The sequence below is a fragment of the Phascolarctos cinereus genome, unplaced genomic scaffold (assembly GCF_003287225.1).
Source record: "Phascolarctos cinereus isolate Bilbo 61053 unplaced genomic scaffold, phaCin_HiC Scaffold_3;HRSCAF=262, whole genome shotgun sequence".
NCBI lineage: Eukaryota > Metazoa > Chordata > Mammalia > Diprotodontia > Phascolarctidae > Phascolarctos > Phascolarctos cinereus.
Window position 1 is genome coordinate 7,861,468 of NW_027555736.1, and position 22,968 is coordinate 7,884,435.

The 22,968-nt window shown below is 46.7% G+C and overlaps 1 protein-coding gene across 1 annotated transcript in view; it reads left to right on the forward strand.

Moving 5' to 3' along the window:
- Positions 1-22,968, forward strand: part of LOC110204381 (receptor-type tyrosine-protein phosphatase epsilon-like) — a 49,702-nt gene that overhangs the window by 20,180 nt on the left and 6,554 nt on the right. The window contains 10 exon segments of the mRNA XM_078150652.1: positions 339-458; positions 1,324-1,487; positions 10,994-11,129; positions 11,758-11,788; positions 11,791-11,873; positions 13,267-13,360; positions 15,820-15,896; positions 18,343-18,477; positions 19,118-19,243; positions 20,091-20,242. Coding sequence (XP_078006778.1) covers positions 339-458; positions 1,324-1,487; positions 10,994-11,129; positions 11,758-11,788; positions 11,791-11,873; positions 13,267-13,360; positions 15,820-15,896; positions 18,343-18,477; positions 19,118-19,243; positions 20,091-20,242 — 1,118 coding nt within the window.

Consider the following 22,968-nt stretch of genomic DNA (forward strand, 5'->3'; position numbering starts at 1 on the left):
ATCATAGGGCAATAGGCTGGTACAAGTCCTTCTTTTGGTTGAGAAATTACTCACTGTGAGTATTGCCGAGGAAAAAGCTGTAATTCTCCTATGTTCCCAGCTCTCACATTTCAGAAAGACTTCAGTGAGATTTCTCTCTGTTTATGCCTCTGTACAAATGTGTAGTGTGTGTGTCTGAGTGTGAGTGTGTGTGTATGCATGTGTGTGAGTGTGTATGTATGTGAATGTGAGTGTGTATGTGTGAGTGTGAGTGTGTATGTGTGTGTGTGAGTGTGTGTGTGTGGGGGGTGCAGGCAGGAGCCACCAAACTGCTAACCTCTCCTCTCCCATTCTTCCAGGAGAAATGCCATCAGTACTGGCCAGACCAGGGATGCTGGATGTATGGGAACATTTGCGTCTCTGTGGAGGACTGCATCGTCCTGGTAGACTACACCATTTGGAAGTTCTGTATACAGTTGGTGAGTATTGTCTGCAGCTGGGCCTCTCTAGGACTGGCTCTGGGGTCAAAGGAAGCCTCGACACCAGGGATTTCCTCCATAAAAACCTAGGATCAAGGGCTGTTTAGGACAAATTCTCGCCCTCAGACTTATAATCAGAGGCCGAAGCCTGTTCCGTTCTTGCGTCTGCTTTTCCTCCTCTTTCTGTCTCCTTCTTCCCTGCCAGGCTGTCTGTTTGCCTCCGTCCCTACCAATTTCCCTTCCTGCTTTTTCTGGCCCGTCATTGGTGGCAAGCCTGAGGACTTTGCCAAGTGTCCCTGGGCTCAGTTCCCCCATCTAGAACATGAGGGTGTCTGCTGAGGTCTCTTCTGACTCCAAACTCAGGATGCTAGCTCAAGGAGCAGATGTGACAGGCCACTCTCTTGATTCCCACATCCAGTGGGAAATTTGGTCCAGGCATAATCACTCATTGAGTCAACAAGCATTTCTTCAGTGCCTGGTGTGTTCCAGGCGCCAGGGATCATGATGATAGCTGCTACTTTCCGGGTGCCTTATAGTTGGCCAAAATGCTTTAATTGCATCATTTTAATAGACAGCTGCAACAGTCTTGCGGGGTGGGCACCAAAGGTATTATTATTCCCATTTTACAGATGAAAAAACTGAGGCTCAAACAAATCAAGGGACTTTGAACCCTGGACCCACACCTAATCAGGGTCCATGGGAGCTGAACCTGTATCTTCCTGCCTGGAGTGCTTGGATTCCCTGGGGGGCAAGAGTTCACCAAGGGCAGTGCTAAGGGGAAACAGGCAGAATTTCCAGCTGCCTGTGAGTGCCAGGGCCACCGCCACCACCCACCAGGCTCACCCTCAGTTTCTTGTCTTCTCAGCAGCTCCATGATGGCTGCAAAGCCCCACAGCTGGTGACCCAGCTCCACTTCACCAGCTGGCCCGACTTTGGAGTGCCCTTCACCCCCATTGGGATGCTTAAGTTTCTGAAAAAAGTGAAGACCCTGAATCCTTCCCACGCAGGACCCATCATTGTTCACTGCATGTATGACCCGAGGCTCAGAGCCGTCAGCCACTGGTGCTGACATCGGGTGTGGGTGACATTCCTGCCCCACCAGCTGTTTTACAGAAATAAGGCCAGGACAGACCCGGAGCCCCAGAGGTCATTTCCAAAATGGAATTTATATTTGTTAAAAGCTGATGCAGAGGCTCATAGCACCTTAGAACCAGAAGGAACCTTGGAGGTCATTTAGGACACACTTTTCTACAAATGAGGAAACTAAAGCCAGCATGGTTTGCCAGATGGCTAAAAAGCGGCAGAGCCAGGACCTGGAGGAAAGCCCTCTGTAAGCTTTAGGGTGCTGTGGAAATAGGAGTTTGTAGCATCATCTTCATTATGGATACCGGCTAAATTTTCTTTCTCTGCTTTGACTCTCCCTGGATTCGGAATCAAGTCTGTATTTCTCTCATAGTAGGAATATGGTATTGCTCCTTTTCCTATTTTTTGCCAACAGTTTATATATTAATATTCTTTAATATGTATGTTTATAACATATTTGTTTATATATGTTTATAATATAATGTTCTTTAAATTATAATTTATGGTTTGTTTCCCCCTTGAGAGAAAATTTATGGAGTGTTTTATCTTCTGTAAGATTGGGTTAAGTCCTTTATTTCCTGTTCATCTGGGCTTTTATATTTCAGTAAATATTTATCCATCATTTAAATTGTCAATTTTCTTGGCATAAAATCCAGTGAAATAAGTTCTAACAGTTTTATTTATTTCTTCTTTGTTATCTGTGAATTCAGCTTTTTCAGTTTTGTTTCTGATCATTTGGTTTTCTTCTTTCTTTTCTTAGATCAAATCAGCTAATGATTTATCAACTTTTATTTTAAAAAATAGTTCTTGGTTTCACTTATTAATTTAAGGGGGTTTTTTGCTCTTATTATTAATTTCTTCTTTGACTTTCAGTATTTTTATTTCAGTATTTAATTGGACTTTAAAATTTTGTAGGCTTTCTGATGCTTTCATTTGCATTGACCTAATGGTTGATGGGCTTTTTCTCTCTTTTATTGATTTAAGTATCTAAAGCTATAGAGGAAGTGAGGTGAGGCAGCAGATAGAGTGCTGGCTATGGAGTCAAGAAGACCTGAATTCAAATCTGGTATGAGGCCCTGTGACCATGTCACTTAGTTTCCTCAACTGTAAAAATGGAGGTAATAGCATCTATCTCACAGGGTTGTTGTAAAAATCAAATGAGATTGTGTTTGTAAAGTGCTCCGCACAATGCCTGGCATATAGTAGATACTTAATAAATGCTTCTTCCATTATCAGATTTTTTTAAACATGGAGAAGATATTAGAGGGACTTCAGTCCTATCCCCTCCTTTACATCTGAGTAAACTGAGGCGTGGAGAGATGAGTGACTTGCCCACATTCCCCCAGACAGTAAGGATTAGAGGTGAAATTCAAACCCAGGTCTCCTAACTCTCAGTCCAAAGCTCCAGTTTCCCTAATACCACAGTGCCAATCGATACCATTCATGACATCTTGGAATACCTGTGATTTTCTTTAATAATTAAATTCTTGCCTTTTGGCTACAGAATAAGCCAGGGATAGCCTGGGATAATGGAAAGACCATAGCCAGGAGAAATCTGAGTTGAACTCCATCCTCTGACATTCAGTGATTGTGTGACCTTGGCCAAGTCAGTCCCTGTCTGAGCCTCAGTCTTCTCATCTGTAAAAGGGGGGATAATGTTAGCACCTACCTCTTAGGGCTGTTCTGAAGCTCCAATGAGATGACATGGGTGGATTCTACAAAGACGCCAGCTGTTGTAACCTCCTTCCCTGATCCCACCCCCATGCCCCATTTTAACTAACAATTAAGCATTCCATCTTAATGTCAGCTTCCTGTAAAAAGCTATGCCCTGGTTGGTGGGGAAGCTCAGGAGGGGAAATCTGTGACCGTGTGGCTACCAAAATGGGAGAGATAAGGTGAATGTCCCATAGTCCAGGACTCTTTTTCCTGGGGATTAGCCAGCAAGGCCACTGGTCACTCTTCTCAGCTTTTTGTCCTGAGGTGATTTAAAAAGGTTGGTTTGGGGCCTTCAGCTCTGTTTCTCATGTAGCATGAGTAAACAAGTCAAGGGACCATGTTAATAGGAGGACTCAGATCCTTGCTGAGGGACTGTATTTATTATTTATAAATTGGGTTTCAGCTGGACTCAGGCAGTGGATATAAAGCATTTTGTAAATTTAAATGTCCTACATAAGTCTAAGCTATTACTCTGATTGTTGTGATAAATATAATGTATTGAATAATGACCACCTCTCTGCCTTTCATATGCCACCTCGAATTCCTGGAATGTAAGTCACCCTCATGTCTGCCTCTTAGATCCCTTATTTCCTTCAAAGCCCAATGCACATGCTGGGTCCTACACAAGAGCTTTTCCTGACTGGCCTCAGGTGCCCTTTCTTACTCTCATGGCCTCAGGCCTCTCCCACCTCCCCCCTACCTGTTGTAAAACTTCTCTTCCATCAGGACTCAATCAGGTACAAGGAGCCTGCCTGCCAGCCCCATCACCCCCAGCTGGGCTTGTTTCCTCTCTCCTCAAGTATTGCTAGGGGCAGAGCACCAGCCCTGGAGTCAGGAGAATCTGAGTTCAAATCCAGCCTTAGACACTTGACATTTACTAGCTGTGTGATCCTGGGCAAGTCACTTAGCCCCAATTGCCTTGCCAAAAAAAAAAAAAGGTGACTTTATCCTAAAATATTCCTCCTCTTGCTAGCCTTTTAATTAAAAAAAAAATGCCTAAACCCCTCCTGTGTGCCAGGCAATCTGCTAGGTATTGGAGATAGAAAGACAAAACTGAGATGCTTCCTGTCATCAAGGGCCTTATATTTTATTGAGGGAAAAAACCCATGGCACAGAGATGTGAATACACAAGGTACTGGTAGAAGAATTGGGGGCAGGGTCGCTAGCAAGTGAGGGAGTCAGGAAGGGCCTTGTGTTGGACCTGACGTGCACTGAGCTTTAAAGTAAATGCAAAATCTAAGAGGTGAAGATGGGGAGGTGAGCATTCTGGCATGAGGAAGCAGCTGTGCAAAGGCAGGAAACTAAAAGGTTATTTGTGCAGGAGAGCAAGTGTAGAGTGTGTGAAGGAGGATGTTTGATAACCGAAGAAAGGAGGCCAAAGCCCGGTTGTGAAGAGTTTAATCACAGAGGCAATGGGCTGTCAGAGCAGAAGAGTGATATTTTCTGAGTTGGGCTTTAGGAAGATCAATCGGGCATCAGTCCTGTGAAGGATGGACTGAAGTGGAGAGAAGTTGGAGCTCCCATCCTATTGCCATAGTCCATATATAAGGTGATGAGGACCAGTATGAGGGTGGGGACAGTGTCAGAGGAGAAAAGGGGGAGTAGTCAAAAGATGCTTCAGGGGTTGAAATCAACCAGAGATGCTGGAGAGGTGAAATCAGCCAGAGATGCTGCAGAGGTGAAATCTACCAGAGATGCTGCAGAGGTGAAATCTACCAGAGATGCTACATAGGTGAAATCTATTAGAGATGTTGGAGAGGTGAAATCAGCCAGAGACGCTGCAGAAGTGAAATCTACCAGAGATGCTGTCGGGGGTGAAATCTCACAAGTTTTGACTTGTGAGAGACAGCAAGGAATCTGGAACAATTCCTAGGTTGGGAGGGACTGGGGAAGGTGATACCCTCCCCAGTAGTAGGGAAGATGGGGGAGGGGCTAAAGGGGAAGGATAATGAGTTCTGTTTTGAACATGTTGAGTTTAAGATGTCTGATGGACATCAACTTAGTGGTGTCTGAAAGGCGGTTGGAGATTTGGAGGCTGGCGAGAGACATGAGGCAGGAGAGGTAGTTTTGAGAATTATCAGTATAGAGATGATAATTAAATCCATGGGAGCTGGTGAGATCACCAAGTGGAGTGTTATTTAGGGAGAAGAGAAGAGGGCCCAGAACAGAGCCTGAGGGACACCCAAGTTTAGAGGGCATGATCTGGAGAAGTATCCAGCCAAGGAGACAGAAGAAGCCATCAGAGAGGTAGGAGGAGAACTAGAAGGAGAGGGGGAGTCCCAAAAACCTAGAGAGAAGAGAGTATCAAGGAGGCAAGGATAATCTACAATATCAAAGCCTACAGAGAAGTCAAGAAGGATGAGTATTAAGAAAAGGCCATTGGACTTGACAGTTAGGAGCTCACTAGTAACTTTGGAGAGAACAGCTTCAGTAAAATAATGAAGTTGGAAGCCATATTGTAAGGGGTTAAGAAGGAGAATGCGAAGGGAGAAAATGTTGGCCCCTATTGTAGGTGGCCTTCTAAGGAAGTTTAGCTACAAAGGGTAGAAAAGAAATAAGATACAAGTTAGCAGGGATGGAAAGACTGAATGAGAGTTTTTTTGAGGATGGGGAAGACAGGAGATGTTTGTAGGTAGTAGGAAATGAGCCAGCAGCGAGGGAGGGATTGAAAATCAGTAAAAGAGGTGGGATGGCAGAGGGGGCAATCTGTTAGAGGAGATGGGATGGAATGGGATCACTTGAGCAGGTAGAAGGGTTAGCCTTGGCAAGGAGTGAGGCCACCTCATCATGTGAGACAGGGCTAAAGGAAAGAAGGGCAGAAGGCACCTGAGTGAAAAGAGATGAGGAGGAGGAGAGCTCACAATTAGGTTAATTTTTTTTCAGTAAAATATGAGGCAAGGTTCTCAGCTGAAAGGGTTGAGGGAGGGGAACCATGAAAGTTTTGAGGAGAAACAAGAAGGTTTGCACGAGCCTAGGTGGAGAGTAAGAGTGTGGCCTGATAAGGGAAGCATGGAAAGATTTCCTGGCAGCAGTGAGGGCCCAGTTGAGGTTATATAACATAAATTTGTAGTGGACCCAATCAGAATGGTTGCATGATTTTCTCCACCTTCATTCAGCAGCACATGTGTAAAAGTGAAGATGATGGATGGGGAGTGATCCCAGGCTGAGGCTTGGCTGGGTGTAGGACAAGAGAGGAGGACAGTATAAAGGTAAACTGATTCACCAAGGGGTCAAATAGAGAGAAGAGGAGAAAGTGGCTAGGGCAGGAGAGATTGAGAATTGAGGGATCAAGGGATTCAAGGTCATGGTGTGTTTGAAGAGCAGGGTTTGGTAAGGGAAAGCAGAGGGAGAGATGGAAATCCAATAGGTTATGGTTGGATAAAGGAATTTCAGAACTCTTGAACACGGAGGTGGTACAATTGTGGATGATGGCAAGATTAAGGGTATGATCATCTTTGTGTGACTGAGACGAGGGGAAGAGGAGTGGCTTGTGGGAGGTGAGTAGGTTAAGGAACTGAGTTGTTAGGGTGTTTGAGGGACAGTCCACAAGTATGTTGAAGGAGAGGAAAATTGTAAGCTGGATACCAAACTCATTGAGAAAGGAAAGGGAGTGACCTGGAGGGCTATAAACAACAGCTTACCAGGGTTCTGGTGGGTGGTAAATATGAATATGAACCTCCTAGGAGGAGAGGTTACTGAGTTAATGGAGGTAGGAGAGAACCAGGCAGTGGTAATGGGGGAGCTCAGAGTATTCCAACTCTACCCCCTCAACCAGAGAGCTGATGAGAAAGAGTGAAGGGGTAGCCAGTACTGGAAAAGGTGGCCAGGGAGGCTGTGCCATCAGGGGAGCCAGGTTTAGTAATAGCTCATGGGTGGAAGGAATGGAAGAGGAAATATTTGGAGGAAGGGAAGTTTGTCGACTATAGAATGGGAATTCCAGAGGGCACAGTGGAAGGGGTGGGTGGGGTTAGGAGGAAACTTTGGTTTGAGTGGGTTGAGGGGTGATGGGAAAGAGGAATTGAGTGGTGGAAAACAGGGAATAAGGTTTGGATAATGTCCTACAGAGTATGGAATTCCTGGGATGTATAGGGTGTGTCCAGGTATGAGAAGAGTCATTCATTGAGTGGAGGGTCACCATTCCTCTACCCAAAATCTGAGTGTTCTGAGAGAGTGGAGAGAAGGGCAAAGGCAGGAGAGACTGGGGAGATGAATTCACCAAGATGTGGCACCTGCTTAGTTACAGGGCCATAAGGGGAGAATCAAGGGTGACCATGAGGTAGCAAATCTGGGAAACTAGAAGAATGGTGATACCCTCAGCAAAGGAGTGGATAATGAGTTTTGTTCTGTCCTGTTGAGCCGGTGGGAATTCCTACCTGTTTGATCTTGACCAAGTACCTTTCCCTGGCTGGACCCAAGCTTCCTTCTCCATATGCTGAGGAGGATCTCTGAGGCACCTTCTGGGGCTTGATCCCAGGCAACCTTTCAGTTTGTCCTCAGGGGATTGAAGACATCTTTGCAAGGACCCTTGCTTGGTTTAGGTCTCCCAGAACCAAGTACATTACAGGTGGTGATATGAATGAACGAACGAGCTTCACTTTGGGCTGAGTTAGAAATATTAGAGCCATGTCCCATAGTTGTTTTTTTTTTCCCTACATGATATCAGCACTCGGGACCTTCCCACTGACTGGTGGTATTTCAAAAGGCATGAGCTTCACTTGTGTGGATCCATATAGATCATAGCTTTCTCCATAGATTAGCCCAGGGCTTCTCAATCTGGGGACCTTGGGTAGATTTCAGGGGGTCTGTGAAGTTATGTGGGAAAAATTACTTTTTAAATTTTCATTAACCTCTAAACTCTAGCATTTCCTTGTAATTAGGAATATTGAAACCAGTGAAAGTGACCACTGGCCTTTAAAGGTGCATCATGCCTGGATTGTGAGAGATGAGCTGTCCTGTGCCCCCGCAAAGATGTGCTAGGAAGCTGCCTGACCACCACCGGTCCCCGAATCCTTAACCTGACATGGGTCTGGTGATAAGTAGAGGATATGGCACCCACCGCTGAACACCCAGAGAAGGGGCAGGGCTGCAGAGGCACTGTCTAGTCAGTTCTCCTCACCTCCCACAGGAGGCCACGATAGCAGCTGCGCTCCAGAGTTGGTTTCTGGGGAGGAGAGCTGCGGGTGTGCCAGGAAGCACCTCGGCACCTGAGCTAAATCTTCTCTTTCTTCCTGATGTGGAGGGAATTGGCATTGACTCCAATCCCTTCTCTAAAGAAAGTGTGACATTCTTCCAATCCAGTCCAGTCCAGTCCAAGGACCTTTGACGTCTTCCATGGGACCACTCTCTCCAGTAATGCAGATCGCAGCCCCTCTAACACCCAGTGGGCAGCTCTCACCAGTTACTGCAGCTGGAAGGCGGATCACACTGCACTGGCCTTGGGAGAAGAGTCTCTAATTCTGGACGATGGCTCTCATTCTCCAAACTCATGTCCTGGGGCTGTTAGTAGCATTTTGGCATCATCCTTCAGCCCAAGATCTCCAAAGGTTCTATAAGTATTTTTGTGATATTTTCACTTAAAGTTTAACTTCCCCCTCCTTAGACTTAAGGGATGGCCTTTGAAAGTATCATGGCCAGAACATTCATTCACACTGCTTCGCCTTCCCACAGCTCACTCTCCCTGCGTGGCCAGTCAGGCAGGGAGCCCTCTACACTCAGGCTGGGCCCCAGACAGCAGCCATACCCTCCATCACCTGGCCTAGGGTCAAAGCTTGCAGCAGGACCTTCCAGAGCGTGTGCCTTCGCAGTATCCTTCATTCAAGAATCCCACCTTCCCTCCCCCTCACCAGGAAGCCTTGGGGGCAGGAGCCTTTGTTGGGAACTTGTTATCATCAGTATTCTGTCAGTCCCACATGGGGTGCAGGGACCCCAGGAGCTCCGAAGCCCCTCTAGTCTAAGCTGGAAAGGCCTTTGTACCATGAACCCACCACCAAGGAAGCCTACCTCTCCTGCCTCTCTGCTCAGCCAGAATCCTGACTCAGCTAGAAAAGGAAGGATCAGGTTTTAGCCCACAGAGGGGACGGGGGTTTGGTGTATTGGGGAAGATGGGAAGAGCTCTCTTTTTAAGGACTAGCCCATCTCTGCATTGAAAAGTCTGCTTAGATACTTGGGTAGGTAGGAATGGGTATGCCCTCCACTGATCGAGAACCACCCCTCCACACCTGCCCATGCAGGTCCACGGTCCTCGTCTGTCTGCTCCCGCAGGCAGTCCATCCTCGGACCCTTCCTCTGGACCTCTTGACACTGTTTGCAGCCTTCACAAAAGCAGACCAGGAGGTAGAGATGATGAGGAAAAAAAATTACATATTTCCCTATTTGGCAGGGGGAATTCCGCAGGGTGGGGGGTGTGTGGCTTTTATCAATGCAATCAGCAGACAGGCCAGGCCTGGTGCCAACCACGTATGTATCGAGTTTTTACCGCACCACGGCTGCCCTGAGGAAAGAGTACAGGTCTATAGGCAGAGGACCTGGGTTCAAGTCATGTCTCTGACACTTACTATCTCTGTGACTTTGGGTGAGTGACCTAACCTCCCTGGGCTTCAGATTCCTCATCTGTAAAATAAGGAGGGCATTGGATTGCATGGGGCTTTCTAGGTCCCTTCCAGTTCTAAATCTGTGCTCTGAAGGATCGAGGGTCCTTGATTTGGAGAGGAGACCAATGTAATGGCTCTGAGTCCAGCCTTCAGCCTTTACGAGCTGTGAGACAGTAGGTTCTCTGAGCCTCAGTTTCCTCATCTGTAAAATGGGTATCATAAAACTTGTAATATCTGACTCCTAGAATCTTTGTGGGGAGAGCACTTAAAGACAGTAACAACAGCAACAGCAAATACTACTATCATCATCATCATCATCATCATCATCACTGCCTCAGACACTTCCTAGCTCTGTGACTCTGGACAAGTCAGGTCACCTTTTTCTGCCTCAGTTTCCTCATCTGTAGAATGGAGATAATAATAGCACCTCCCTCATAGGGTTATTGTGAAGATGAAATGAGATAATGCTTGTAAAGTTCAACCTTACAAGGGAGAGAAATAGGATCTCTTTTTCTCTGTCACGGCTGGGGGCGTCCTCATCCAGGGGCTCAGAATCCAGGTCCCGGCCTACTGGGCTGCAGGGAATTTCTCCCACGTGCCAGGGCCAGGTCACCTGACCTGACTAACCCAGGGTGTCCCCCAAACTTTCTCCTGAAAACGTGGGCTGCCGACATGGGGAATCATTTTTGAGGGCAGGTCTCCCTCTAGTGACATCGCTGCAGATCGACACCGAGGCCTTCATTGGCATGGACAGGCCCAAAGTTTAAAGTCAATGATTCCTGACTGGAATCCCTGCATGGAGTCTGAGCCCTGGAAGAAAGTGCTGAAGCTTCGTGACGTATCCCCCGAGACCGTTTATCTGCCAACAAGTATGATATGTAATGATTCTCTCTCTTTCTCTCTCTCCTTGCCCCGCTCTCTCCCTCTCACCCTTTCCCTGTTCCACTCTTCTCCCTCCCTGTCCATGTCCTTCCCCCTCTCCACCACTTCATCTCCCTCCTCCTCCCCCTCCCCTTCCACAACCATCTCCTTCTCCCCCTTTTTTTCTCCCCCTCTCCTCTCTTCCACCTCTCCCTCTCCATGTTCATCCCTTCTCCCTCTCTCCTTCTCCCCTCTCCACTCTCTCTCTTCCTCTTCCTCTGTCAGTGCTGGTGTGGGCCGGACGGGCACCTTCATCGTCATCGATGCCATCATAAATATGATGCATGCTGAGCAAAAGGTTGACGTCTTTGAGTTTGTTTCCAGGATCCGTAACCAGCGGCCTCAAATGGTTCAAACTGATGTAAGTGAAAGACTTCATTTGTGGAACTTTTCATTCTGATCCATCTTGCAGACTGAGTCCATACACTTGCATATGGCCATTCAGCCCCATAAAACAACTCGGTGATGTTAATGAAAACGCTGTGTGGCGATGGATTTGGACCAAAGGCCCTGCCCTCCCTCTCCTCAGCTCTCGCCTATACAACAAGGCTCAGCTCCTGTGGGACAATGACCCTCCCAGGGGAGAGGTGGGGGGCTCTAGGTGTTGAATGTTGCATACCCTGTCAATTCTAATAGCTGTGTTGTTTGTTTTCTCTTTGTGAGTTAGGGATAGGAAGCTGGGAAGTGTCTGTGGTCTATAAAACAAAACATGGAGACAAAACTAAGGAAAAATAAAACTGTTCAGGTTTACCTGGCCTGCTTTCAGAAGCATGAGCCCTGAATTGCATGAGCATCTTTTCCATGGAGAAGAAATTTCCATACAAACAATGATTGGTCTTCAGCTTGTGTCCCCTCTTCTGCTCTCCCCTCACCCACACACATAGCCTCACCTTGCTTTTTAGGACCAAGGAGGACAGCCTGACTAGGCAGGGTCAGGGGGCCCAAGACCCCCCATGCTGCTCACCTCTTTCTCTCCTCCTCTCACTCAGATGCAGTATACATTCATCTGCCAAGCCTTACTATCATGGCCTCCCTGGAGAAGCACTCCAATCCCTTCACAGCCCACGGCGCCTTGGACAAAATCGGCCTTGAAGAAGAGTTCAGAGTAAGTGCTAACTTTGGGTCCTAGGCCCCCAGCAACATCTCTGGGCTGGAGAGAAGCGTCGAAATGGACGCATGTTGGTATTAAAAAATGCATGAGCAACGTAAGCCCTGGGCATGAAAACAAGTTCAGAAAGGTGGCAGATATGGTGTGGTAGAAAGAGGACTGGCCTTGGTGTGAATCCTGGGTGAATCCCTTTACCTCTGAAGCAGAGAGATTGTCCATACACCACCCACCTCCCTGGGCCATTAGAATTAGAATGCTCATCAAGGTGAGCTGACCCCATGACTGAGTGGGAAGAGGGCTGGGAAGCCTGAGAACCCCCGGGTCATGGTCCAGCTCTGACACTCATGAGCTCTCGTGGTGGGCAAGTCCCTTGCCCCCTCTGAGCCTCAGTCTCCTCATCTGTAAAATGGAGAGAATTCCTCCACTTTATTCTCAGCAGGGTCATTGTAAGGAAATGATCCCATAAACCTTGAAGCATTATAGATGTGGGACCACTGTTTTTATTAGGAAGTGTTTCCAGACCAGTGAGCTGGGGGGAGATTATGAAAAGTAGGAGGATAAGAAGGAGAGAAAGAGCATGGTAATAATAGTAGTGATCATTGTTTTGGACCAAACCTGTGATTTCATTGACCAGGATATGTCAGAGGGAGAACCTGAACCCAGGGCTTCCTGTAAGGCTAGCCCACTATCCAGAAAACCATAACGTCTCCCTAACAAAAATGATGTAATTCATATTTCCACATAAAATTGAATGTATCATGAAATTGAAATGCGGCCTAATAATACAAACCACATTTCTTTGAGTGAAAGGCTCTTTATAGGCGTTGCAGTAAGGAACAAATGGGGGGTGGGCAAATATTTCCATCCCCCTCTTACCGATGAGAAAACTGAGTCCCTGAGAAAGGCAGGAATTTGCCTTTGATCACATGGGCTGATGAGTGTCTGAGATAAGATTCAGACTCAGGGTTCCTGACCTCAGGCCCAGGGCTCTATCTACTAAACCATACTGCCTTCCAAATATTCCCATAGTCTCAGACCCTGGGGCTGTAATCTTACTTTCCAAAGGACAGAACCAATTTTGTTGATGTCTTTGTACTCTTAGTGCAAAGCACAGAGTGGCTGGTTGTTAAATCCTTCTTGGATGGATGGATGGATGGATGGATGGATGGATGGATGAATGGGTGGATGGATGAAAGTACCCAGGACGTTTTCCTTGCTATTTTCTTTTTTTTTTCTTTCCTTGCTGTTTTCTGAAGCCAAGGAGTTGAAGTGAAGTGAGTGAGAGACTCATCTCCTGCGTCTGCTCTTCCCTGGGCCACCATGATGTCTCTCAGAGAGGAATCCAGGAACTGCCTGATGTAACTTTGCCCCTCTGTTTTTCCACCTGCAGAAATTGACAAATGTTCGAATAATGAAGGAAAACATGAGAACGGGCAACTTGCCAGCAAACATGAAGAAAGCCCGAGTCATCCAGATCATCCCATGTAAGGCAGCTCCTGATGTGGCACTCTGCATAATTAAAGGCGACCACAGGGTTTCATTAGGTGTGCCCCAATGGGTGGGTCCAGGGCCCTCCACTCAGAGTTTAGCAGGCTTCTGGAGGCGGAAGCCAGGTATTCCCCAAGACCAGCTATGTGCGCATCTAGGAGGCCTGGCCCACATGGAGGGCCACAGGCCTTAGTTATAATAGCATCAGAGATGTGGAGCTGGGAGGAACCCCAAAGCTCATCCAAGATCCCAAAGAGCTCCCTCTAATCAGCAGCTGAAAATGGGTTAAATGTCCCTTGCAAATCTAGTCTTGTGTACCCTGGTATCATGGTGCTTAAAATGAGTCTAAGATGAGCCCAGCCTGCAGGAAACTCACTCTCTAATTGAGGAGACAAGACAGAGTCTGAGGACCTGGGTTCAAATCCTGACTCTAATGCTTAATAACTGTAGGATCCTGGGCAAACTATTTCCATTTTCTGGGCCTTAGTTACCTCCTCAGGGAAATGGATGGGGTACACCAAGGAACGTCTGAGTTCCCTTCTAGCTCAAGCTCTCCTGACTATGGCCAGTAACCAAAACAGCCACACAGAGACTTCATTAGATACAGATGCACAGCACACGCACCATATGTCTCGTGCAGTAGTAACAGTGCAAGAAGGCATTGTGTGATTAGGTCCTGGTTGTCTCATGTAGACAGTAAATGTAAGAAAAATCAGAAAAGGGGGTGTCGCTATGAGCAGGCGTCAGTGAGAAAGGCTTTATTGAGGACAGGGGATCTGGATGCGCCCTTGAAGGATGGGGATAGCAGACATGGCAGGGGGGAGGGGAAGGGGCATTCTTGGTAACAAGTAGAGAGATTGTTAAGGTGCACAGACAAAGGAGAGTATAGCATCAAGAAGACTGATCCATCCTAGGAGAAGGGAGGGGAGTTCTGGGGAACATAGGAGGACAAACTGTAGAGGGTCAGATTATGGAAATGGGATGGGCAGTAGGGAGCCTTTGGAGGCCACTGAGCACAGAGGCAGCATGCTGAAAGCAGAACTGTAAGAAGATTCATCCCATGGTGGGATGCAGGGGAAAGGCTGCAGGGAGACAGACTATCTGGGAAGAGAGGCGGCAACAAGGCTCCCGTGAGGCAGGGGAGAGTCTGAAAGCATTGCAGGGGGAAGCTTGTCACTGATTTTATGTGAGAAGATCCAAAATTGGGGGTGGGGTGTGGATCAAAGATGACTCCAGCCTAGCAAATGGGAAGCCCTTGACAGGAATGGGAGCTGGAAAAGAAGGATCAGTCTGGGGAAGAAGAAATTAGCTACCAGTGGGACCTCTCTGACCTTCAGTTTTTTTATCTGTAAAACAAGGGGGTTGGATGATAAAGTCCTTTCCACCTCTCAACCCACAAGCCTATGAGCTGAGCTATAAATGGAGGTCGTACCAGCACCTCCCTCCCAGAGTTGTGAGCATACAATGAGATCACCTTTGTAGGGCCCTTGGAAAACCTTCAAAGTTCTACACAAATGCTTGGTATAGTTATGATTTTCCCCTGACTTTAAGTAGGGGGATTCCCATATCCATTTTTCAAGATGCCTTCATTAGTGATATTCCGCATTACTGATGTCTTAAGCATTTGCTAACAATTAGAACCACCCCAAGAGGTAGTGAGTGAGTTCTCATCCTGAAGGTCCTTACACAGGACATGGATGATGCTTCCATCAGGGATGGAAGAGTGGGGTTGCCTTGGGCCGGGGTCTGCCGAGCTCCCCTCTGACTCTGACATCCCGTGCTCCTCTGATTCCAGGATGCTGAACTGTAAATCCTCTTCATGAGCCCCCATGCTCTGGATAAATGTGAGCGTTGACGTTGTCGTTTTAAAGCATATCTTTTGTCATTGGTGTTTTGTGGTCCACACTCAATGTAGTTGGTCAAGCACAGTCTTCCAAACCCTTCCCTCTTTCTCAGTGGGCAGCATCACTGTACAAAAAATAGAAATGTCAGTGAGCTGTTTTCTAAAGCTCAGGTATAAAGTGATGATGGCGATGGTGATGAAGGTAATGATAACTAATAATGACAGCTAAGATTATAAATTTGTAAGCACTTTACAAGTATTATTTCATTTTATCTTCACAACAACCCTGGAAAGTAGGTTCTGTTATCCTCATTTTACAGATGAGAAAACTGAGGTAAACAGGGTCAAGTGACTTTCCTAGTGTCACACAGCTAGTAAGTGTCTGAGGCTGGATTTGAACTCAGTTCTTCCTGACTCTAAGCACAGATTTCTGTCCCCTGCACCTTTGAAAACAGTTGTAAGTGATACCAAAAAGGAGAGGCCCCAAAACTTGGTTTCACAGGGTCTTCACATCTTAACAATTATATGTTAGAAGCTGGCAACAACGGAGCCATCCATGCAATCCATTCCAACAAAAGAAAAATGTTTTTTATCCCCCCCTTTTTTTTGTAGATGACTTCAACAGAGTGATTCTGTCAATGAAAAGAGGCCAAGAATACACTGACTATATCAACGCCTCCTTCATAGACGTAAGTGTGCATTGGTACGTTGTCTGAAGACTCGCCCTCAGTCTCCAGATGAAATTCTTGTATGCAACAAGCATTTATTAAGCACCCCCTGGATGCTCTGAGATGCTGTGGAGATAAAGGCAAAGATGGTGCCAGGCACTGGCAGAACAGAGACAAAAACAGTCCTGCCTAGAGCTTACCTTCTAGTGGGGAGAAACGACCCATAGGCAGAGAAATATATGCAAAGCACATATCCAGTAATATTTGGGAGAGGGTTCATAACTAGTCAGCAGGCTCATGGCAAGAAGGAAGACACTCCAAGCTTTGAGAACAGCATGGAGTCAGTAAAGTGGAGGGTGTGTTCAGGGATAGACAAAGGGAGGTAGGTCTAGAAAGGACAGTTGGTGCCAAATCATGGTGGGCCTTGAATGCCAGAAAAAAAAGGTGTTTGGGCAACACAGAGATACAAAAGGTTTTTGATCCAAGAAGTGACTTGGCTACATCTTTACCTAAGCCTGGATTGGATGCAAGAGCAAGATGAAGCCAGCAAGCTGGGAACTGTAGGCATCTAGGCAGGCGGTTCCGGGAGCCCACTCTAGGCTAGTACCATTTGGAAAAGGGGGAAGACTTAAGAACTGCCCCTTGGGTCGTGGCTGTCTGCACATCATTCTGTTTGGGAAGGCCCCTGCCAATCCTTGGTCAGCTCTCAGCTTCAAGAAGGCCTTCCCTGACAGACCAGATTTCTTTTTTGTTTTGTTTTGTTTTTGGCTAGGCAGTGGGTTAAGTGACTTAACCAGGTCACACAGCTAGTAAGTGTCAAATGTCTGAGGCTGGATTGAACTCAGGTCCTCCTGACTCCAGGCCAGAGCTCTATCCACTGCACCACCTTGTTGCCCCAGGTTGAGTCTTTCAAACAGCCTGACAAGCTTCTGCAACACTGTCTCCTTTATTACGGGCCCTGCTGACTGCTGGCCTCAGAACAGAGCTTCTGTAGGCAGGAGTGATGCTGGGGAGCAGAGATGTGCACAATACAGCTCATGCATTTGTTTGGAGGCTGTCTTTAACTGGACATTCTCCAAAGGAGCCAGAGATCTACAAAACCCCATCAGAAATGGGCTGAGAGTCAGATTTATGGATAAGCGAAGAATTTAGGACCAAAGAAGGTATAGAGAGCATTATAAAATGTCAAATGGGTGGCAGCTAAGTGGCTCAGTGGTAGTGTGACCCTGAAGTCAGGAGACTTGCGTTCAAATCCTGCCTCAGACACTTACTAGCTGTATGACCCTGGGCAAGTCATTTAACACCGATTACCTCAAAAAAAAAAAGACAACATGTAAAATAGATAATATTGATTACATAAAATTAAAAAATTTTGCACAAGCAAAACCAATACAACAAGAATTATGAGGAAAGCAGAAAATTGGGGAAATTTTCTGCAATGTGTATCTCCAATAAAGGTCTCATTTCTCAAATGTGTAGAGAACTGAGTCAAATTTATAAAAATACAAGCCATTCCCAAGTCATGACCAATTGATAAGTGGTCAGAAGATATGAACAGGCAGTTTGTAGATGAAGAAATCAAAACTATCTATAGTCAAATGAAAAAATGCTCTAAATCACTATTGATCAGAGAAATACAAATGAAAACAACTCTGAGGTACCACCTCACATCTATCAGTGTAGCTAACATGACAGAAAAGGAAAATCAGAAGGATCCCATCAATTGGGGAATGGCTGAAAAAGCTGTGGTACATGCTTGTAATGGAATATTATTGTGCTATAAGAAATGACAAGCAGGATGATTTCAGAAAAGCCTGGAAAGACTTACAAGAATGGATGCAGAGTGAAGTGAACAGAAGCAGGAGAGCAGTGTACATGGTAACAGCAATATTGTACGATGAAGAATTGTGATTGACTTAGCTATTCTCAGCAATGCAATGATCCAAGATGATGCCAAAGAACTAATGATGAAGCATACTATCTGCCTCCAGAGAAAGAACAGATATTGTTTAAGTACAGACTGAATCATGCTAGTTTTCACTTTCTTTCTTTCTTTTTCTTTGCAGTCTTCTTGTACAAAATAACTAATATGGGAATGTTTTACATAATTGCACATGTATAACCTATATCTGATTTCTTACTGTCTTAGGGAGGAGGGAGGGGTAGAATTTGGAACTCAAGACTTTAAATAAAAATGTTTTTAAAAATTGGGGGGAAAAGAAAGAAAGGAATGGGCTGGGAGAATGTCCCGGCATTTCAAGGATATGAAGCAGGTGAATCATTTTGTCTGAGGGGGTAATCTTGTCTCTGTCACCTGCTGGATCTTGCTCAGGCCTGAGAGAGCACATTTCACCCCCTCCCTCCAGGTTCTGAAGGCAGGACCTTTGATGCTAAAATCATCACTTGACTGGAGCTGAAAGCAATGCGACAGTGGTTCAGAATCCAACTGTCTCCATTCTCTTTAAAGGGATATCGGCAGAAGGACTATTTCATCGCAACTCAAGGACCTCTTCCACACACAGTGGAAGACTTCTGGAGGATGGTGTGGGAGTGGAAATGCCACACAATTGTGATGCTGACCGAGGTCCAAGAGAGGGAGCAGGTGAGGAGTAGCCCCAATGGTGGCTTAGCCACCAGATCTCCCATGGAGGTCCTAGACATTGAGGATCTTACACTAGAGAAAGTTGTTGTCATTTATTATTTGACAATTTTCATTATCTTAGCTCCTCCTAGTACTTCCCCCCTAAAACTGCCTTATAATTTTTTTGTATCTGCCTCTAAATGTACATATTGTGTGTGCCCCTACCCTTAAAGAATGGAAGCTCTCCAAGGGCAGGGGTTTTTCCCTGGCATCATCAGTGCAGCACTTGGATAAATGTTGATAGATTGTTTGGGTCCTGCAAGCCAATTTGTGAACGCCTTAGGCAATGAAGGCGTGGTCACCATGGAGCTGTATTGGGATAACAACGCCTTCTTTTACTGTCCTTTGAGACCTTCTGTTTAGGTGGTCTCTCAACTCTGCCCATTTTTGTTTGCCAGTATCATCAGCTGTGGGGGAAAATGTTGCTCCTTCCCATTACATAAGATCATAAAACCATGGAGATTAATGTGTGTGCCCAGTTGCTATGTCACTACACAAATGAGATGAATTAAAATTCTCTGGAGCTGTTCCTAAAATTTTCTTAGAATTTGCAGGAAAATAGTGACTGAAAGCCTTTGTCTTTTTTATTTTTATCTCCAAGGAAAAATGCTTTCAGTATTGGCCAGCAGATGGCTCTGTGACTCACGGAGAGATCAATATTGAAATAAAGAGCGACACCATTTCTGAGGCCATCAGCGTACGAGATTTCTTGGTGACTTTCAATCAGGTATTGGATGGGTCTTTTTTTCCCGCCTCGGGAGGTGGAGGGTAAAAATTGCTGTTTGAAACTCAATGACCCGGAAGAATTCCAGGAGGGACAAATGTTGCTAGCTTTTTATTTATTAAGCAGGAGTGCTGCCCACACAGTAATTCATTCCTCTGGGTGTATGGCAAGGGAAACACGATGCCCACTGAGGCCCCCTTTAGCACCTTGAGGTGCCCCCTAGTGGAGATCTCTATCATAACATGCTGGTGAACCATTGACGTGTGGAAGTCTCTGGCGCCATCTGGGAGAAGTTATCCAAAGGGGAATTTTAGAAAACAGGGCTTTCTAATTCAGTGCTGGATGAGGATGTTGCATGTGTTTAGGTTCCTAATTACATCTAGGTCAGTGAGGACCCTCAGAATCCACTTTACACATGAGGAAACTGAGGCCCAGAGAGGGGGAGTGAGCTGAGAACTAATCAGCCGCTGTCTTTTGGCCTTTTGCCAAGGGGCCAAAGGCATCCCCATCCTCTGCAGAGTGAGAGGAGTGGGTAATCACAGAATTAAACCCAGGTTCGTCTTTGGGTGACCATGTCAGATGGCACAGAGGCCCTCTCCCCACCTCCCCCCAGCAGCCTCCAGCCCACTCACTGGGAGTTTGCAACCTTCTCTGGTCCCACAGCTGGGTTTCCATGAAGTAGATCTGGGCTGGGGAGTGACCCTTCAGGAGAGTGGACTTCAGGGCAGAAGTTTAATAAAGGTTTGTGTATTGGTTGGTGGATGGACATCACAACCTGAAAACAAAGTGTTCAGATCGTCCTCCTAATGACCATGCCTAAAGCCCCTGCACCGTGCCTCAACCCCACTAGGAGAAGAAGAGCAGGCTGGTCAGACAGTTTCATTTTCACGGCTGGCCTGAGATTGGGATCCCAGCCGAAGGGAAAGGCATGATCGACCTTATTGCCGCTGTCCAGAAGCAGCAGCAGCAGACGGGCAACCACCCCATCACCGTGCACTGCAGGTAAGCTTCCTGCTCTGCCAGGCTGCTCTGTGGGGCTGTTAATTCTCCTGCCGTGGGTGTGGTGACCTCCTCTCTTCCTGAGAGTGAGCAGTGCCTGCTTTAAGCCCATGTGGAATGGGTATTGACGTTCATCCAACTTCGTGGACCTCTCAGCGCCTCAGTTTCCACCACTATAAAATGGGAGCCCTGCGTACACACCTCTGTCGTGGGGCTTGCTGTGGGGAAAGCATCTTAGAAATCTTTGAAGCACAGTAGAAATGTGAGTTATTATCAGATGCCAACAGGCGATTCAAGGTTCTGACCCATTAGGGGCTGACAGAGAGAACCAGATGTGAGATGAGAAAGCCTGGCTGCAGTCCTTATTCTAACACTGCCTACATCATTTCCCCTCTCAAAATGAGAGCTAATAATAGCTTATGTCGACCTAGTGCTGCGAGGTTTGCGAAGCACTTTACAACTATCATCTCATCTTATCCTCACCAAACCCCTGGGAGGGAGGTGCCAGCCTTATCCCCATTTCAGAGATGAGCTAACTGAGGCAAGCAGAGGTTAAGTGACTTGCGCAGGGCTACACAGCTAGTAAGCATCTGAGACTGGATTTAAATTCAGGTCTTCCTAACTCCAACCCACTTGGCCACCTGGTCGGACTAGATTGTCAGTCTCTTCCAGCTGTAAATCTCTGCTTCTCTGTATGACCTCAGACAGTTTGTTTGGCCTCAGTTTCCTCTGGGCGCAGATCCTAGTACTGTATCCCTGCTGTGCCCCTGGTCTCGTTAGACTGGCTTGTCCCCGAGGGTCTGTGCTCGGGTCCACAAGCAGCGTCCTGCGGTGGGCGTCCCTTCGCCTTCTGGGCTTCTGCTTCCTCCTCTGGAAGATGAAAGGGGGAGATTAAACGGCCCCTAAGGCCCTCTGGCTTTAAATCCAAAACACGTTTTACTTTATTTTTGCTAGCTGTTGTTTCTAATTAGATCCAGAAATCTCAAACTGACTTCATTTCCGCCCACATTGTCGCTTCCTACTTAGAAACTGCCTCTGCCTCAGAGCAGCCTCCCTTCCGGATGTTTGTATCAGAGTGTGAAGTTAACAGCGTTAGTTTGGTCTATTTCTTTGAAAAGGACAGGCCGGCTGCTGTTCCCAGGCAGGCCACTAGGTGGGGAACAAAACTCAAGTCATTTACCTCTCAGGCCCATTTCCAGTTACTTTTGTAACAAGATGCAAATAAGAGAGTAGAGTTGGAGAAGGCCTGGGACCCCGGGGATGCCCTCCTTCACCGCCCCCTCCCAAGGGAAGCCAGCTCCTTCCAAAGTCTTTCAGAAGCTGTCAGTGTCAGATCATACATAGATAGGTCACTGTTTGTTAAACCCTCAGGGCTGGGAAATAGACAGTAGGGTGGCTTTTGTATTGGCCTCTGGGGGCCCTGGACACTCCCCTCTGTGAAGCAAATTCAGGCTGCCCTGGAGTTTGGTGGCAAAGAAACCACTAGGAATGGAGGGGAGTGGGAGCACGGGTTCTTTTTCGTGTCTTGGATCCCCTTGGCAGTCTGGGGAAGCCTAGGCACCCCTTCTCAGAACCATGTTTTTAAAATGCATAAAATAAAATGCAGAAGAAGGAAATTACATTGAAATACAGTTGTCAAATATTGGAGAGGAAAAAAATTCCCAGATCTAAGTTACCGCTGAACCTATCACCTAGGTCTTTTAACAAGAATAATGAAAGTAAAATGCCTCTTTCCTTTCTTCACCCTCTCCCCACCTCCAACACACTCCAGGTCTATACCTGCTGACAATCCTCCACTGACATGTTCTCCTCACCCAACCCTCCTTTCCTTCACCATCCTAACTGTGGCCTTGTAATGGCCTGGGGTCTCAGCTCACAAGCACCACGGTCCCAGGATTCGTCCCCTCCTGAATGAGGCAGTGACTGGTCTCCTTAACCATCACTATCATCCCCTACCCCACACCTGAAATCATTAAAATTTTATTTGAGGATATTTTCTGTTATTGGCCCTGAGTACAATAATTTGCTGGCCATACCTTTGCTGGTTCATGTTTTGCATAGACCAGCCTCTTCCAAGTCAACATAGAGGAGCTGGTATGGCTGCAGGTCATAGACTTCTATGTAGGAAGTAATGGAGAGAAGTGGGAGACATGGATGGGTCCTGGAGACTGAGCTAGAAGGAAGGCTTTTCATCCAGGCCAACCCCCTTTTTTCACAGGGGATGAAACTGAGGCCCATGGAAGAGGGGTGTCACTCAAAGGCACACAGGCAGAGCCAGGATCTGAACCCAGTTTACCCTGCAGACCTAGCAAAAGGAGCTCAGATTGAGAAGGGTGAGGGAGGGAGTCCTAGCCATTTGCTTTGTCAACAATCACAGCTCTGTTGTGTCATATTTTAATGCATCAAGATATAACTTAGGACTCCAAGACAAAAGAACTGGATCATTGTAATCTGCATAGACCACTTCCCCCTGTCCCCTCCACAAATGTCACTTGAGGAGCACCTCCTCACCCACCTTGCTGTATGACTTTGGGCAGGCTACCTTCCCTCTCTGGGCCCTCCCCTAAAGAAGAAGGAGTGGGGCTAGATCAGGAGTGGGGAACCTGTGGCCCCGAGGGCGCATGTGGCCCTCTAGGTCTCTGGGTGCAACCTTTTGACAGAGTCCACATTTTACAGAATAAATCCTTTTATTCAGGGGATTTGTTCTATGAAGTTTCCTTCCAGATCTC